General features: G+C 39.5%; 1 protein-coding gene across 1 annotated transcript in view; it reads left to right on the top strand.

Annotated features, from left to right (window-relative positions):
• The window catches only part of LOC112542749 (uncharacterized), a 147,622-nt gene that overhangs the window by 66,467 nt on the left and 64,521 nt on the right, over nt 1–16,634 (top strand). Inside the window, exons 17-24 of the mRNA XM_088134340.1 lie at nt 66–178; nt 1,137–1,258; nt 4,414–4,626; nt 5,395–5,538; nt 8,070–8,233; nt 8,699–8,811; nt 13,071–13,186; nt 15,113–15,331. Of these exons, the coding sequence (XP_087990466.1) occupies nt 66–178; nt 1,137–1,258; nt 4,414–4,626; nt 5,395–5,538; nt 8,070–8,233; nt 8,699–8,811; nt 13,071–13,186; nt 15,113–15,331 (1,204 nt within the window). The remainder of the gene's footprint in view (nt 1–65; nt 179–1,136; nt 1,259–4,413; nt 4,627–5,394; nt 5,539–8,069; nt 8,234–8,698; nt 8,812–13,070; nt 13,187–15,112; nt 15,332–16,634) is intronic.

The raw sequence follows: 16,634 nt of genomic DNA, 5'->3' as shown, positions 1-16,634 counted from the left end.
CTGTAACTTTAAACATATTTAAAGCTACCTCACTGTTTTATTTTTCATTTTTATTTTAACTGAAGACATGGTTGAGGATGTTTATTATACAGCCAATATGGGTAGGATTGCAAGAAATGAACCATGATGGAATCTGGGCTTGGTCTCATGAAGATAGTGCACAGCATTCATTTAAATGGTATGTATAATGATGTTCTCGTGTTCCTTAGATATCTGATGATACTCATAATAATTGGCACTTCAAACACTATCTTGAATCTGGCTATATACTGATGTAAAGTCTCAAGTCAGGCTTGATTCCTAATGACTAAATGAACACATCAACATTGTTTTCTTGGCAACAGTATGGAAGTGGTTTTCCATTGACTTCTTCCAGAATGGATTTTTTTCCCCACTTTCCTATCTATTGCTCTGGGACTTTATTCTATTTTTACTGTATTTTTATATTGTTTTTATTGTATTTTAATTAATATTTATTGTTGTTTTATTGTGAACCACCCAGAGTCACTTTTTTGTGAAATGGGCAGTATCTAAATTTGAAATATAAATAAAATAAATAAAAATAAATTTCCTGGTGGTCTCCTATTCAAGTAGTAATTAGGCCAAACCCTGCTTAACTTTTTACAAGATTAGCCAAGGTTGACTAGATATTGCTGTCACTTATTGTGATGCAGCTTTGTATCACATGCCTATAAGCAGCCAGAAGAAAATTCAGCATAGATAAAGTACCCAAAAGTAAAGTGATGCAGATGTTCAGTATGACTTTTGATTTTACAAAACACTCAAAGCAAACCAACAAATGATTGGGAGAGAGTAGAGGTAAATTTGGGGAAATTGTGGCAGTATGAATAATTAATATCCTGTCCTATTTGTTAGATTTTGAAGTTGTGATTGTGTTTCATTTTTCACTGATTTTTATGTGCTGTGCTTAGTGGATCAAATATGTAATTTGGCATTTGGGGTTCAGATGCAACTTCTGTTTTGTACATAATGGCTGGGTTCACAGTACTGAAAGATAATTAGTTAATTCAGAGACCCAAGAATCAATAAGAGAGATGTTTTGAATAAGTGATTTAAGAATAAATTTATTCATCCTCAACATTTTTTTGATGTCCTTTTTTACTATTTCTTGATAGGATGAATTTTGACCCAGGCTTTAGGTGGAAAAGATGTGCTGAACTTTCACATGGAGGTCAGTTCAGTGCAGCCAACTGTTATGAAAAGAAAAAGTCAGCATGCAAAAGACCAGCTGAACGAGGTCTGGAGTTTGTCTTGTTATAGTAGTTTATGTAGAAAGGGTATAGTTGAGAAAATGTGTTAAGCGTTAGGACACATCACCTCTTCTTCCATTTCTTTCCACTCCTTCACCCCTTCTTTCACCCAGAGTCACAGGGAAGTACAGTGGAACCTCGGGTTACGAACGCTTCTGTTCACGAACTTTTCGGGTGACAACCAGCTCCTGCCGCAAAATTTTGCTTTGGTTCGCAAACTCCGCCTCGGGTTACGAACAGGATCCGCGGCCATTTTCTCTCCTGTGACCCGGTCCGTGGCCATTTTCCCGCCCATGGCACGTGGTCCGCAGCCATTTTCCGCCCCTGACACGTGGTCCGCGGCCATTTTTCCGCCCCTGACACATGGTCGTAGGGAGGGGGACTCTCCCTCCAAGCAATAGCCGCCTCCCTGTCCTCCACGCCAGAACGGATTAACGGTAACCTTATGGGAAAATTTGCTTCAGGTCGCAACCAATTCGGGTCACGACCAGAGTCACAGAACAAATTAAGTTCGTAAACCAAGGTTCCACTGTATATAACAACAACAACAACAACAATTGCAGTTGCAATTTGAAGATAATTCACAATCCCCTTTATACCTGCTAATCTTAAAATCCTGAGTACAAAGAGCAAAAACCTTTGTCCTGTGTTTCTACTGAAAAGAGAAATAAACTTGCTTGCATCCTTATCTATATGGTGTGTACATTTATCTGGTCACTTTACAAATAAACAATTTTTTAAAAAATTGTGGTTCCTGCAAGCATCAGGTAATCTTTCCCTTTGTAAAATAGAAATAGAGCAGCCTTAAATTCTAGAGTTGCAGTGTTTTAATAAAAAGATAAATACTATGTTTTTTTCAATAGCTATGTCAAAATTGGCCCAATTTTCAAACACCCCATAGAGAATGGTCTAATCGGAACATTGTGAGTGCAGTTCATGCATTCATAGAAACGGAACAGAAAGCATTTCAGGTATTTCAGATATGTTCTGCCTTTGCAGCATTTCCTGTTTCAGAGAGTCCACTTCCCTAAAGACACAAGTCCCTCCAAAATGCTTGGATCAATGCATTCTGTACATCTCTTCTTTTTCAGTAGCTAATATAATGAAGGTCTTCTATAATAAAATAAGTGCATATACCTCTCACCCTCTAACAATGATAGGGTTAAATGAATGAAAAGTCTTCTGGGGAACATTCAAAATATTGTACAATATTTCAGAAAATAGAAAATTAGATGATATCACCAAAAGAGTACTCTATTTCAGATCTATGAATGCCTTTTATACTCAGAGAAGCATCAGCCATGCAAAAGAGGGAGGTATTATTAGACTAAAGAAAATCCTGAAGTCTTAAGTATGTGCATTCTTTAGGGGGAGAAATTGCTTAAAGCAAAAGTAATGAAATAATTAATTTGAAATCTGTACATGTTCAGTGGGCATTGAATGATGACTGATTATAAGAACAGGAAAATGGAAAAGTGTAGTGAATGGAATATAACCATAGCCAGGTGTAGTGACTACCTCAGTTACCGACCATTTGCAAGTGTGATGGTAATACAGGTAGTCCTGGGTTAACGACCATTCATTCAGCAAACTTTTGAAGTTATGGCAGTGCTGAACAACTGGTATTTATGCCTGGCCCCCAAAGTTACAGCCATTGCAGCTCCCCCATGGTCACGTGAACAAAATTTGGGCACTTGGCAGCCTGCCCGCACTTACGACTACAGGGCGCTTCAACTTCCCACACCCGCCTATCTCCTCCCCATCTCTGCCCTGTACAACAGTGCTTCGTGGTGGTGGTGGCACCAGCATCACTGGGAGTGAAGTAGAGGCCTGGGGCCTTCCGCAGTCTCAGCTGGCTGCTGCCAACCCCAAGACTCTAATCCCAGCAGCTGCCACCACCACTAAGGAGTGCTGCCTCAAGCCTCATGCTGCAGCCAGCCATCCCAGAACCACAGTGCAAAGACCAAGCTGCCTTCGTTGCCTTGCACTCTGCCGTCTCTGCTGCCCCAGCTGACCTTCAGTGTTGTCTTCTTCCCACTGTTAATGAGGCATGCCCAACCTGGCCCTATGCGAGGGCCTTCTTCCCAAGAATTATCACAAGAAAGCTGCACATGATTTGGAGAAGGGCAGGTGCAGCCTTCTCACGAGCTTTAGGAAGGCCTCAGAAGCCTTCTAAAGCATCCCAAGAAGGCTGCACGATGTGGAGGCAGGCAGGCATGGCCTCCTTGTGAGCTTTCAGAGAGCCTCAGAAGCCTTCCAAAGCATTGTAAGAAGGCCATGCATAATTTGGAGAAGCATGCACGTGACCTCGGGAAGAAGGCATGCATGGTCAACAGCTGCCTCGCATAGGGCACAGCTGGGCACACCTAAGCAGCAGGAAGAAGAAGATGGCAAAGGTCAGCTGGGGGCAGCAGGGCCGATGGAGTGCAGCGCAGCAGGGAGCAGCTGAGGGTTTGCTATGTGGTGCTGGAATGGCTGGCCACAGCATAGGGCTTGAGGCGGCACTCTGGTGGTGATGGCAGCACCAGTGGCGCAGGGGCTGAAGTAGAGGCCCAGGGACTGTCAGCAGCCAGCTGAGTCTGCTGAAGGCTCCCAGACCTCTATTGTACCCCCTGTGCTGTCAATGCCACCACTGCCACCAAAGAGTGCTGCCTCAAGCCCCATGCCATGGCCAGCCACCCCAGCGCCACAGCAGTAACTGGGGTTTGGGGAAACAAAATTATGAGTACTTTTTCTTAAGTAGCTCTCCCTTGTGAGCATCACATACAGATGCTTCATTAATTTTCTGCTACAAGAAATCTGCCAGTGATCGTGAAGGAAAGTAAGGAAAGAATTAGTATGATTTAAAACATTTTAAGGAGCAATGAAATATTTACTTTCTTAAAGTTTTGAGGTTAAAGAATTTTTAATTACTATATAAACATGTCATTTGTCCATTATAACTGACCATGAGAAATGACTTGATTGCTTAAGTATGTGGTCATTGTAAATTGATGTGATAAATTCCAGAGTTGACTGCATTCTGCATCATGTGCCCTCTACCAATTTCTACTTCACCCATAAGAATCTGATTATATTTTATATTTTTATATAGTAATACGTTTGACAAATAGATTTATGACATCTTTTTATTTCTGAACAGACCTTGACATATTTGCAGGATTTTGGGATTCTGTGGTAATTTCAACAACATTAAGTTTATCAGCCAATTCTTCTTACAATGACTCAAAAGATGAATGTATTAAGAAGACTGAGTGCCTTGGCTATGGCTTATGGCGAAATGGATATTTCCTATTAAATGGCTATAGTTTGGTTGGTGGAGGATTTGGTCCAAGTGTGATGTTTTTAAAATCAGGTAACTATAATTGTAGAGTTTTTCCCTCAAATATTCAGAATTATTGAATGAATGTTGAAATTCATCAAAGATTCCTTGCTATTAAAATATAAGTTGTTAGAGTAGTTTTTAACATGCTGGTACTGTACTTCATGTGAGCTCTGCATTCTCAGTTTTATACCTGTAAGAAGTTTAAACTTCTGCAGAGTTGTTTTAAATGACACATGTACTTCATCTATGCTGTTTCCTTGCCATCTCTCTTTCTGGTGGATTGTTCTTTAAAAAAAATTAAATATCACATTCTTTAAAACTCTTTAAAAGTTTCTTTCAAACATTTCTTTGCTTAAACATTTCTTGGATGTCTGATTTTTCTCTATTTTTTTTTTAAGTTGCTGGGGTTTTATTTATAAAAAATAGATTTTGAAAATTTGGGAAATGACAGCAGAAGTCTTAGGCCAATATTATTGTGTACAGTAAAGATGTTTCTACTAGCTAAAGATTATAAAAATATGTTCTTATGATGCAGTTGAGAACAATAAAACAAGATAAGTATTTTCCTGTTGACAACTTGACAATTATACACAATTATGTTGTGTTTTACACTGAGAATTGCCATTTTCTGCTCAGTCGCTGGATTTAGGCAAGTTCTTCTAGCCTACAAAAATACATATATGTGTACATAGATAATCATAATCATCATCTTTATAGAATTGTTATAAGATTAAAAGTAATATACATAAGGCAATCTAAGATATTATATAATTGTGTATTACTATTATTGTTTTGAAGTATGCGATCATGGATATTATGGAAAAGAGTGTGATGGTAATTGCCCACGTTGCCATTGGGAGAAGTTATGTCACCCTGTAAGTGGAACATGCGAGAGACCCATTGTTTGTTCAGCACCAGAAAGTATAGGTACATGTTCTTTGGGTGAGTGGATTTCTTTAAAAAACCAAACAAATACTTGCTTACTAATTTTAATTGCAACTCTAATTACTGGACTTGTATTTTTTTAATACCACACAACCTATCTAAGAAACACTTGTAGGAAACCTGCTTCAAGATTTGAGAACAAATAACTCCCTCTCCTCTCCTCTCCTCTCCTGGTATTGTGAAATAGTGTAATTATCTAGATAGAAATTTGTGTCCATGAGTTGAAAAGGGAAGCTATAGCTTTAGGATCTTTCTCAATGCTTAAAATAAAGCTTCAGGAAACCAGATTCCAACTGAAAATTTAGTTCTGTTAAAAGATAGAATGTGTGTCAAGTTCTGCTTGGAATAATTTCTGGAAAGTTGAAATTTCAGGTTATTAATGCTCAGCCAGAAGGAAAAGGTTCTTACTCTGAATTCCAGTTCTCATATATCCAGAGATGCATTCGAAAACGAGTGCCCTTTCTGGAGCAGTGGTCAGAAATTGCTCTTTCTGGAACAGTAGTCAGGGCCCAGTGTTTTGAATATTGAATCCAATGGGTAGAGATACATTTTCCACCCAGACTGAACTGGAAGACAAGAAGCAACAATTTAGACTTTTTATGACAGTTAAGTATAAACTGGATTAAAACATTCATACAAATGCAGAAATAATATTATTTGAGAAATACAGTGATACAAATGGAATGCCCTCCAGGAAACAGAGAACAGGAATTCACAATAATAATTATCACTTTCTCTTGTGACTCCAGATGTACATTTTAAACTTTCAAGATGTAAAACATAATTTCAGACGGAGTCTATAATGATATGGAGTTGGGAGATATTAAGTTAGCATTTTAATGTGAATGTCTAATTTCAAGTAAATGCATGAACTGATATTTCATTATCCTTTTTACTTCCATGACTTTTGCAGTGGTGTTCTCTCTATAGCACTTTCTTTTTAAACTATAAGAAAGGATATGCATAAAATTATATATGTTGAAAATAATGTTTAGTGCATTAGGTAAAAATGTAAACAAAAATGCATACCTTAGGAGAAATAATAGCAAACTATATATACATTTAGTGTATATTTAGCAAATGTATGCTGATAATCATTGCTGCATACTGTACCCACAAAATAACCCAATATGAATAATTGAACCCAAAATTTTGACTGAACAATAAATGGAAGATATTTGATTGCGTCCCTTACTAGAGCCACTGATTGCATCCCTTACTAGACCCACCTGTGCACCCTTAAATGGCACAGAGCCATTTAAATTAGTATTTCCATCATGACCAAGCCTTGAAAAATACCTTAGAGAGAACTGTTATGATTTGTGACCCATTCATCTTTCTAATTATGATGTGTAAAGTTTTCCTTCTTTTTTTAAAAAAAGGGGTTCATTTTTTTTAGTCTGTCCCTAGAGAGGGATGTAGAAAGAATTGTATGTTACTTAACTTAAATGACATCAGTGTACTTGGCAGCTAAGAGTGTGGGGAATTGAATATAATTGTTCTTTATTACATTTCTGAATTCTTGACTTTCTGGCTATCGTGCTGGAGTACAGGTAGTCCTCGAGCTACAATGGCAATTGTGACCAGAATTTCCATCACTAAACAATACAGTTATAAAGTACAACTGAATTGCAGCGGTTGTTAGGCGAGGACCTTCTCTCAACTTCCTGCCAGCTTCCCACAACCAAAATCAGTAGGGAAGCTGGCAGGAAGTTGCAAATCCCAGGTGGCTCGCAAGCAGGCCAGCAGGGGGAGGGCTGCTAGGTGGGGGAGGGGGTATGGGGGTGCATGGGTGGCTGGAGTGGCACAGTGCAAGTGCAGCAAGGCTTGGAGTGGCTGCTTCCAGGTGGGGGAGGGTGCGCAGGGGTACATGAGTAGTGGGAGAAGTGTGGTGAGGCTCAGGGAAGGTGTGTGTGGGTGCATAAGTGGCGCAGAGGTGTGCTAAGGCTCAGGGAGAGTGTATGTGAGGGTGTGAGGGAGGTGTGGCAAGGCTCAGGGAGACTGTGCAAGGGAGGGTGAGTGGCCAGCGTGGCTCAAGCGCACAGAGGCTGGGGGAGGGTGCACAGGTGGGTGAGACTTACCCTAGTGACTTGCAAACTTCCCTGGCAGCTTCCCCATTGACTTTCTGGGGAAGCCGGCAGGGAAGGTTGCAAATGGCAATTGTATCATTGTGGGGCGCTGCAACTGGTTGTATGTGCGAGCTGGTTGCCAAGCACCCAGATTGCAATCACGTGACTGCAGTGGTGCTGGGACAGCTGGAACTCTGAGGACCATTCGTTCAGCGTCGTAACTTTGAATGGTTGTTGAATGAATGGTTGTAAATTGAGGACTACTTGTACACTACTTGCATGCTGGTAGAGGAGGGATGGCAATATGGTATTCCCTGTTCTCAGTCCAAAAATTCCTGTGCCTTCTTATGATTTGAAAGGCTGGGGTGGATGGAATGGAAGAATAGGATAGAAAGCAAATAGAGGATAAATTCATGTCTATTTAATTGGCAATGTTTTCTCCCTTTTTGATGGTATCAGGCTTATACAGCTTAAAATGTTCCCTTGGTGCTGGCTGGTGGTACTGGCGGGGAACATGTTACTTGATAGAAAAAAATAGAAGAGTGACATGGGAAGAAGCTTTGGTGTCGTGCAGGCATTTTAAAGACACTAGTCTACTTCAACTGGATAATCGTAGGGAAAAGGTTGGAATATTTATTTTAAATACAGAAATTTTACTCTATAGAATAAGTTAACTTGTGGAACTTGTTGCTCCTTTTGCTTCTTAGAAATATTAAATGATAGATGATCTTTACTTATAATAAGACATTTGTTCTGTATTAAATCACAAAAAGAACAGTTACAAGAGTGTAGACCCATCTTCCTCCCTCACTTTTGCTCTTGGGAGGAGTAATTGGTTGAACCAAAGCTTTTCAATAGAGGGGAATGAGTGAATGGCTTCCATAAAGTTTTGTATTGCCTCTCATTCTAATTCATGCTCTGTAGAAGCATCCTGTATTTTATTTATCTTTAATTTAAAGAAAGAATTGAACCAAGACTAATCCTGTCCTGAGGAGGCAGCAGCATTCATAGAGTATATTAAGACTACATCCCCCAAGTTTTACAATGTTGTGTTGATCAGCTAATTTGCTGCATTTCTTGTCTTTCAGGTATGGCTCCAAGAGATGACAACTCAACCAATGTGGGTAGGACTGCAGTGGCATGCGAAGGGAAAGGAGTGGCTGTGGGGAAATGGGACAACAACAAATGCTAGTAAAAAATGGTAGGATTTCCAAATGTATGGCTATTAGATGTGAAGTAATTCCTTAAGCTCCTGCAGTTTGTAGCATTTTAGTTATTGAAAAACAAATTGTCATGATGTGGTATGGACAACTTAGTGACTGGAAGGAAAGAATTGGTTTCTTAGCTATGATATGAAACAATTCTATATCAGAAGTAAAGACTCCTTTGAATGGGTGCAGCTCCTGGTCATTATATGGTCATTTGTGATTTTCTTAATAATACAGAAGTGGTTTGCCATTAATCTAGTCTACAGTTTTGGAACTTCCTGGTGCTCTTCCATCCAAGTATGCGAGAAACTCGGGGAACCAAGCAGGAGAGAAATTCAGTTTATATGAGAAGAAAAAACACAGCCCAGATGTAGAAACTGTGGGAAAGAAATGTTTCAAAAATACCCTTAGTTGACTCATCGTTAAAGATGTAAAGAAGGTTCCTCTGGATATGAGGAATTGGAAACCCAAGAGTCCTGTGAAGACTGATCATGCTCAATGGTCACAGGGAGATCTGGGAGGAACCTTCACTGGTTCGATGATAAATGGACAGAAGTACCTTGGAAGAAGTAATGCATGACTAGCTAGAACAAAAACAATTTGAGCAACAAAATCTATGTTTTGGTGCAAGTCCCACTTTATTTCTACACTGCAAAATATTAGTAGTATCAGATTTTTGTGAACTGGGGGGCTATTTAAATAAATGTTGGGCAGATGAGTTGTCCCCAACCCCCTGCCTGATAGGTGGCTTTCTAGTCCATTACCCTGGACCCTAGTGAAAGAAGGACCTTATGTATGGGAGTGAATTACATGTGAGATTGTTGGGTTGGGTAAGGATGTGTGTGAGAGGGATGTGTAGGACATGTTTGGGAATGATGTGAGCAGCAGGAGTGGAATTCCAGACTGCTACCTCATAAGTTGGAATTGGTCAGGTAGCATTGGAACACAGCAAACAATTGGAACATGGATGGTGGGACATGAGAGCCTTAGCAGTGAATATGGTGTGAGAGCATATTTCTACAGTGATAGGCCACGGGAGATAGGTTGTAGCCATTCCAGGGGAAGGAGGATTCATTCTGACCTTTAATTTACCAAAAACACTAAAATCATACCTAGCTGTATATCACCACTCTTTGCAAATTAAGAGATATTAATCTCCTGTCTTAGTGTTTGGAAGCTGTGGGGGTTTGGTTGGGGAACAACAGGCTTCAGCTCAACCCTAGCAAGACTGATAGCTTTGGGTCTTGGGGCCTTTGGGTTCCGGGGACTTATCATCTTTGGTGCTGGATAGGGTTGCACTATGCCAAACAGACCCTGTGCACAATCTGTGAGTCCTTCTGGACTCACGATTCCTTCTCAAAAAGCAGGTGCTAGTTGTGACCAGGAGGGCCTTTGCACAACTTCATGTTGTGTGCCAGTTGTGCCTGTTCTCAGATCGGAAGGCTCTATTCTCAGTCACTCATGTTCTGGTTATCTCACAAATGGATTACTGTAACTCACTCTACACAAGGCTGCCCTTGAAGAGCATCCAGAAGCTTCAGCTAGTGCAAAATGCAGCACCTCCTTGATCAGCACACATTATACCTCTGCTCCGCGAGCTGCATTGGTTGTCAATTTGCTTCTGGGTTCAATTCAAAGTGCTGGTTGCTGTTGTTGTTGTTGTTGTTGTTCAGTCGTTAAGTCATGTCCAACTCTTTGTGACCCCATGAACCATATCACACCAGGCGTTCCTGTCCTTCACTGCCTCCCTGAGTTTTCTCAGTTTCATCCTCATTGCTTCAGTGATGCTATCTAACCATCTCATCCTCTGCCGTCCTCTTCTCCTTTTGCCTTCAATCTTTCCCAGCATCAGGGTCTTTTCCAAAGAGTCCTCTCTTCGCATTAGGTGACCAAAGTATCTGAGCTTGAGCTTCATTATCAATCCTTCCAATGAGCAGTCAGGGTTGATTTCCTTTAAGATTGACTGGTTTGACCTCCTAGCAGTCCAGGGGACTCTCAAGAGTCTTCTCCAGCACCACAGTTCAAAGGCATCAATTCTTCGGCGCTCAGCCTTCTTTATGGTCCAGCTCTCACAGCCATACATTACTACTGGAAAAACCATAGCTTTGACTATGCGGATCTTTGTCGGCAAGGTGACGTCTCTGCTTTTTAATATGCTATCTAGGTTTGCCATAGCTTTTCTCCCAAGGAGCAGGCGTCTTTTAATTTCATGTCTGCAGTCTCCATCTGCGGTGATCTTGGAGCCCAAATAAATGAAGTCTCTTACTGCTTCCATTTCTACCCCTTCTATTTGCCAGGAATTGATGGGTCCAGATGCCATGATCTTAGTTTTTTTAATGTTGAGTTTCAAGCCAGCTTTCGCACTCTCCTCTTTCACCCTCATCAAGAGACTCTTTAGTTCTTCTTCACTTTCTGCCATTAGGGTGATATCATCTGCATATCTGAGGTTGTTGATGTTTCTCCCTGCAATCTTAATTCCGGCTTGTGATTCTTCCAGCCTGGCATTTCTCATGATGTACTCTGCATATAAGTTAAATAAGCAGAGTGACAGTATACAGCCTTGTCGTACTCCTTTCCCTATTCTGAACCAATCGGTTGTTCCGTTACCGGTTCTAACTGTTGCTTCTTGGCCCACATATTCAGGAGACAGGTAAGGTGGTCTGGTACGCCCATCTCTTTAAGAATTTGCCATTTTGTTGTGAAAGGTGCTGGTAATGATCTATAAAACCCTACATGGCATGGGGCTGGGTTATTTGAGGGACCACCTCTCCCCAATTAGATCTACCTGTCCCATCAGGTCGGGCAGAAGAGGCATGTTATGGGTCCCATCTATTAAGGAGTGCCATATGATGGGACATCATCCCACTGGAGGCTAGATTGACTTGACCCTGCTTGCCTTTTGAACGGCTCTGAAGGCATGGCTTTGTCATCATACCTGGGGAACTGGTTGTTGTCTGGAGCCTACTAGGTGGTTATATAGATTGACATATGACTTGCATTTGCCTGCTTATTATGTTTTATGGTTTTAAGGGAGTTATTGTTTTATTGATATCTGTGTTTTGTTTATTGTTTGGTGTATGAGCCACCCAGAGTCACAGATGTGAGATGGGCAGCTATACATGTATATATGTATGTATGTATGTATGTATATGTGTGGATGGATGGATGGATGGATGGATGGATGGATGGATGGATGGATGGATGGATGGATAGATAGATAGATAGATAGATAGATAGATAGATAGATAGATAGATAGATAGATAGATAGATATCAAATTTTAATGATATAGCCTTGGGGTGATCTGGACACACATTGTAGAATGTGGGTTCATACAGCCCAAAGGCTACAATTTTCCGATGCTGACTGTGTTTAGGAGAGAGGAGGGTGATATTTTCATCCTGAGGTTATATTTTCTTTTCAGCTTCTAAGGGCTAAAAGGAATATGGCAATAGTATGGGACATTTTTCTTACTTAGTTTTGTGGCAGGAGATTTTTTCGAAAACTTCTTTTAAAAAAAAACTTTAGCCCTTATAGAGGTTCCTCACTTTTATTTGTAGCACTTAAAAAAAATTAAAAACTGTCCTAAAACTTTTCTGCCAGTTTTTTATATATTTTCCCCACTATTTGACATACCTGGATAGGGCAGAGATGGCAAAGATCCCTGTGAGGCTGCATGCAGCGTGCCAATACTAACTCATAATATAGGGTGTTTGGAAAAGTAAATAAGGCCAGTGGGTGTTATACATTTTCACAAATAGTTTCAATGTTTTGTATAATTGTTTTGCAGTGAAATGAAGTCTATAGGTTTTAGATCTGGTGTTCTCTAGGCCAAAATGTGGAAGGAAAAAGGAGGGCATGTACCAATAGAAGTGGTAAGAAAAAAAGAGAGGTAGAGTCTTAATAGTGAGACAAAAATATTTAGTGGCTCAAACTGTTGAATAAGTATTTTTCTTCACAGGAAGTTAGATTTCTGCACCTTGCTGTTTTCCGCATCAGTTTTCTGCATCTTGCTGTTTGATAAATAAATATTGTAGAGGGGTGCCTTCACAAGTTGTCAAGCTAGAGTAAAATAAGGATGAAATTAGTGGAACTTGTGTGTATGGAATTCTTTCTAGGCACCAGATAGGAGTATGAGATTCTTGTCCAGTATCTTATCCTATTTTGGGAGGAGTATTCCTTAAAACAAATTAGTAAATTGGGATGCAATGGGTTATATTTTCCAATTTAAGATGTGGTTTATTTGTTTTCAGGTTACAAATAGAAGGAGGCACACTTGATAGCTGTGGTACACTTATCCAAAGATCATTAGCACTGCAGTCTGCAAAGTGCAATGAAAAGTTTCATTTTATATGTAAAAGACAAGAAGGCAAGTATCAGCTATTTATTCTTATCTATCCTTTCCCCCCTTTTCCAGCCAGTTTGCTTATCTGGAAAAAAAGGTTGGAAAATGAAAGAAAACTGTTCGCATATCTTCTTGTATAACATTTGTATATGTCACTTTTCATGAGAAGAACACATGATACAGCTGATTTTACCTCCCTATGGTTTATATATTCAAAGAAATATGGGCTTTACATGTAACTAAATCATCAGGTTTGAATTATAAGAAAACAAAACTACTGAATTCTCAGTGATGGTAGGGAATAAACACATGAAACTATCCCTATATAAATATTAGCTGAAGAAAGGAACCTTTCTTTATCCTATGTGCTGGTGGCAAAATGGTTAGGATTGTTTTTCTGTGTATTTTTAAATTATAAATGCTAGTTCATCTATTTATAATTTATTTATTCTTCAGTTGCTCAGCTGCAATTCAGAAAATCATTTCTATTTTTTTCAGAAACCATTGCTATGCAGTATATTTAGTTCATCTGTAGGTTGTATTTATTTTGGTGGAGCACAGTTATGTCAATAGTCATTATTGGCTTCCATTATTTTCTTTGGACCTTTAGAGAGCTTTCTTTATTATCTAGGGAAATTGTTGTCCTTTATTTTAGAGGGATCGCTGCCCAGAATTACTTTGTGTGAGATGAGTGGCTATATAAATGTGATGTATAAATAAATAAGTAAACAAACAAACAAATAAATAAATAAATATCTTTTGTAGATTATTTATCTGTACCTGCATAATTGTTAACATAAAATGCCTCCATATATAACTTTATAAAATGAAAATTACATTGATTTTAGTCTTCATTAAATAATTTCCAGATTCTGGTTTTTCAAGTATATATGTTCTTAATATGAATTTTCTGTTTTTAACATAACAAAAGCTACATATTGTAAGGATAATTATCAGTGGGTGTTGGGAGGTTGGGGGATTATTTTAAATAAGTCCATAAAAAACTAAAAACCCTAAATATTGTGCATACAGGCAACAAAATAAACCAGTTTTATACTGTTTTTTGATGTAGATCAACTGACACTTTTATTATCTTAAATCTGTGGCTTTGAATAATGGTAACATTGATGGACATTATCATCTGGGGCTCTTCCTGGACTCACAGCTCCCGCTAAGTGAGCTAGTGGCAGCTGTGGCCAGGAAGGCCTTTGTACAGCTTCATCTGGTCCGTCAGTCGCACCCTTTTCTAGATGAGGAGGCCCTTCAGACAGTCGCTCATGGCTTGCTACTGCAACGTGCTCTACCTGAGGCTGCCCTTGAAGACCATCCGAAAGCTTCAACTGGTTCAGAACGCAGGCCTCGGTATGCCCATACAACACCTTTGCTTTGCAAGCTGTACTGTCTGCCAGTTTGCTTCCTGGTGTGATTCAAAATGCTGATTGTTACCTATAAAGCCCTACCTGGCATAGGGCCTGATTACTTGAGGGATTGCTTATCTCCCATGTGTCTCCCTTGCCAGTTTGATCTGGCAGGGTTGGTGTACTCCAGCTTCATTCAATTAAACAATGCCATCTATCAGGACCCCAGAAGCACGCCTTCTTTGTAGCAGCACCTGCCTTTTAGGATGAGGTCCCCCCTGAGATCCAGATAGTTCCCACCCAGCTGGTGTTTTGAAGGGCCTTGAAGACGTGCTCATTGCCCAGGCCTTTGGTGAGGGTGAGTGAAGTCCCTCTTTGGATTGAGTAGGTTTGCTTCTCTCTCATTCCTATCTGGTTTTTGTCATCTTGCCACCTTGTATTCTTTTATTTTTGTCTGTTATTGTATTTTTTTTCTTCTTTTTAATGTTTTTACTTGTGAACTGCCCAGAGTTATTGGGACTCACGTGACATACAAATTTAATTAATTTAATAATATTAATAATGATGGTCTATAATTATTTTCTGTATACAGATGTGAACATATTTGAGAAATATAAAGGCCACATAATAACACAAAGGGAAAATGTATTGCCTAAGAGTTTCTCCACTTTGCAATCTGCTCAGGAGGACTGCATTTTTGAGAGAACTGTTTGTACTGGTGTAGTCTTCTCACAGGGGCGGTACCATATGGTTAGTGGAAAAGAGGTATTCAGAAGCCTTCATGCAGACGATATATTATACTTGAAATCTGGTGAGTTATTTAAAGCAACTGATCTACTGTATGCACATTATTATAATCTGAGTGGTTGTATAGTTTCTAAAATTGAACTGTGGGCTAAGTTGTGCTCAAAGATAGTGTTTGGCCCAAATTTACCCATTGTCTTTCTATGGCTGAGAGTGGATTTAAATGGGTTCCTGGTCCTAGTCCAGCACTTTAACTGCTATGCCACAGTAGCTACAGTTGATAGATTGTAGCTTCCTTAGGAAGACTTAAATATTCTGTTGTAACTTGTTGGTTGCATATTATGTGAGAATGAAATTTATATAACTAAATATTTCAATTGCATAAATATTAATAAGGGATACAATGATTATATGATTTGTATATTTTAATAAAAAAGATGTTTGATTAAAAATCTTTATTATTATTAGAATTATTATTATTGGGGTTTTTATCCCCCTTACACACACACACACATACACACACACACACACACACATTCAATTCAAGGCAGCAAACATGCCTAATACTTCTTCCTCCTCCCATTTTCCCCACAACAACAACCCTGTGAGGTGACTTGCGCTGAGTGAGAGGGACTGGCCCAAAGTCACCCAGCCAGCTTTCATGCCCAAGGCGGGACTACAACTCACAATCTCCTGGTTTCTAGGCCAGCACTTGACCACTAGACCAAACTGGCTCTCTTAGGTATTTTTCAGACAGTTTTGGGCCTTCCCATTTGTCAGAAGATCCTATATTAGATTCTGTAGTTCCTTTTGATATCCCACAAGAGTCTGTAAAATATATGTTAATCATTTAGGAAAAGCGCTATATAAATGCCAAGGCTACAGTTCTTTCCATGGTAAGCTATGAGGGAGTAGAGAGGAATGCAGTGCAGCTTCTATGTAAGTAGGCACCCTTACAAATTAGTACAGATGGCCCCCATTATGTCAAATTCCATTACCCATGATTTTAGGTAGTCATTGGTAGAAAATTAGTAGAGAACCAGTTTGGTCTAGTGGTTAAGACATCAGGCTAGAACTCAGGAGAGTGTGAGTTCTAGTCCTGCCTTAGGCATGAAAGCCAGCTGGGTGACTTTGGGCCAGTCACTCTCTCTCAGCCCAACTCACCTCACAGGGTTGTTGCTGTGGGGAAAATACGAGGAGGAAGGAATATTAGGTATGTTCACCACCTTGAGTTATTTATAAAAATAATAAAGGTGGGATAAATTTTTTTTAAAAAGACCATACCTTAGACAAAGTCAAGAGAACAAAATAGTTTTCAATGATTTTCATATGCTCAATTAAAAGAAAGGTTTAATATGGGTAAAAAGATA

Source organism: Python bivittatus, unplaced genomic scaffold (genome assembly GCF_059951505.1).
Source record: "Python bivittatus isolate LINGU-HERP-01145 unplaced genomic scaffold, Pbiv_v1 ctg000080_np1212, whole genome shotgun sequence".
Taxonomy (NCBI): domain Eukaryota; kingdom Metazoa; phylum Chordata; class Lepidosauria; order Squamata; family Pythonidae; genus Python; species Python bivittatus.
This window is presented reverse-complemented; position numbering and strand designations above follow the sequence as displayed.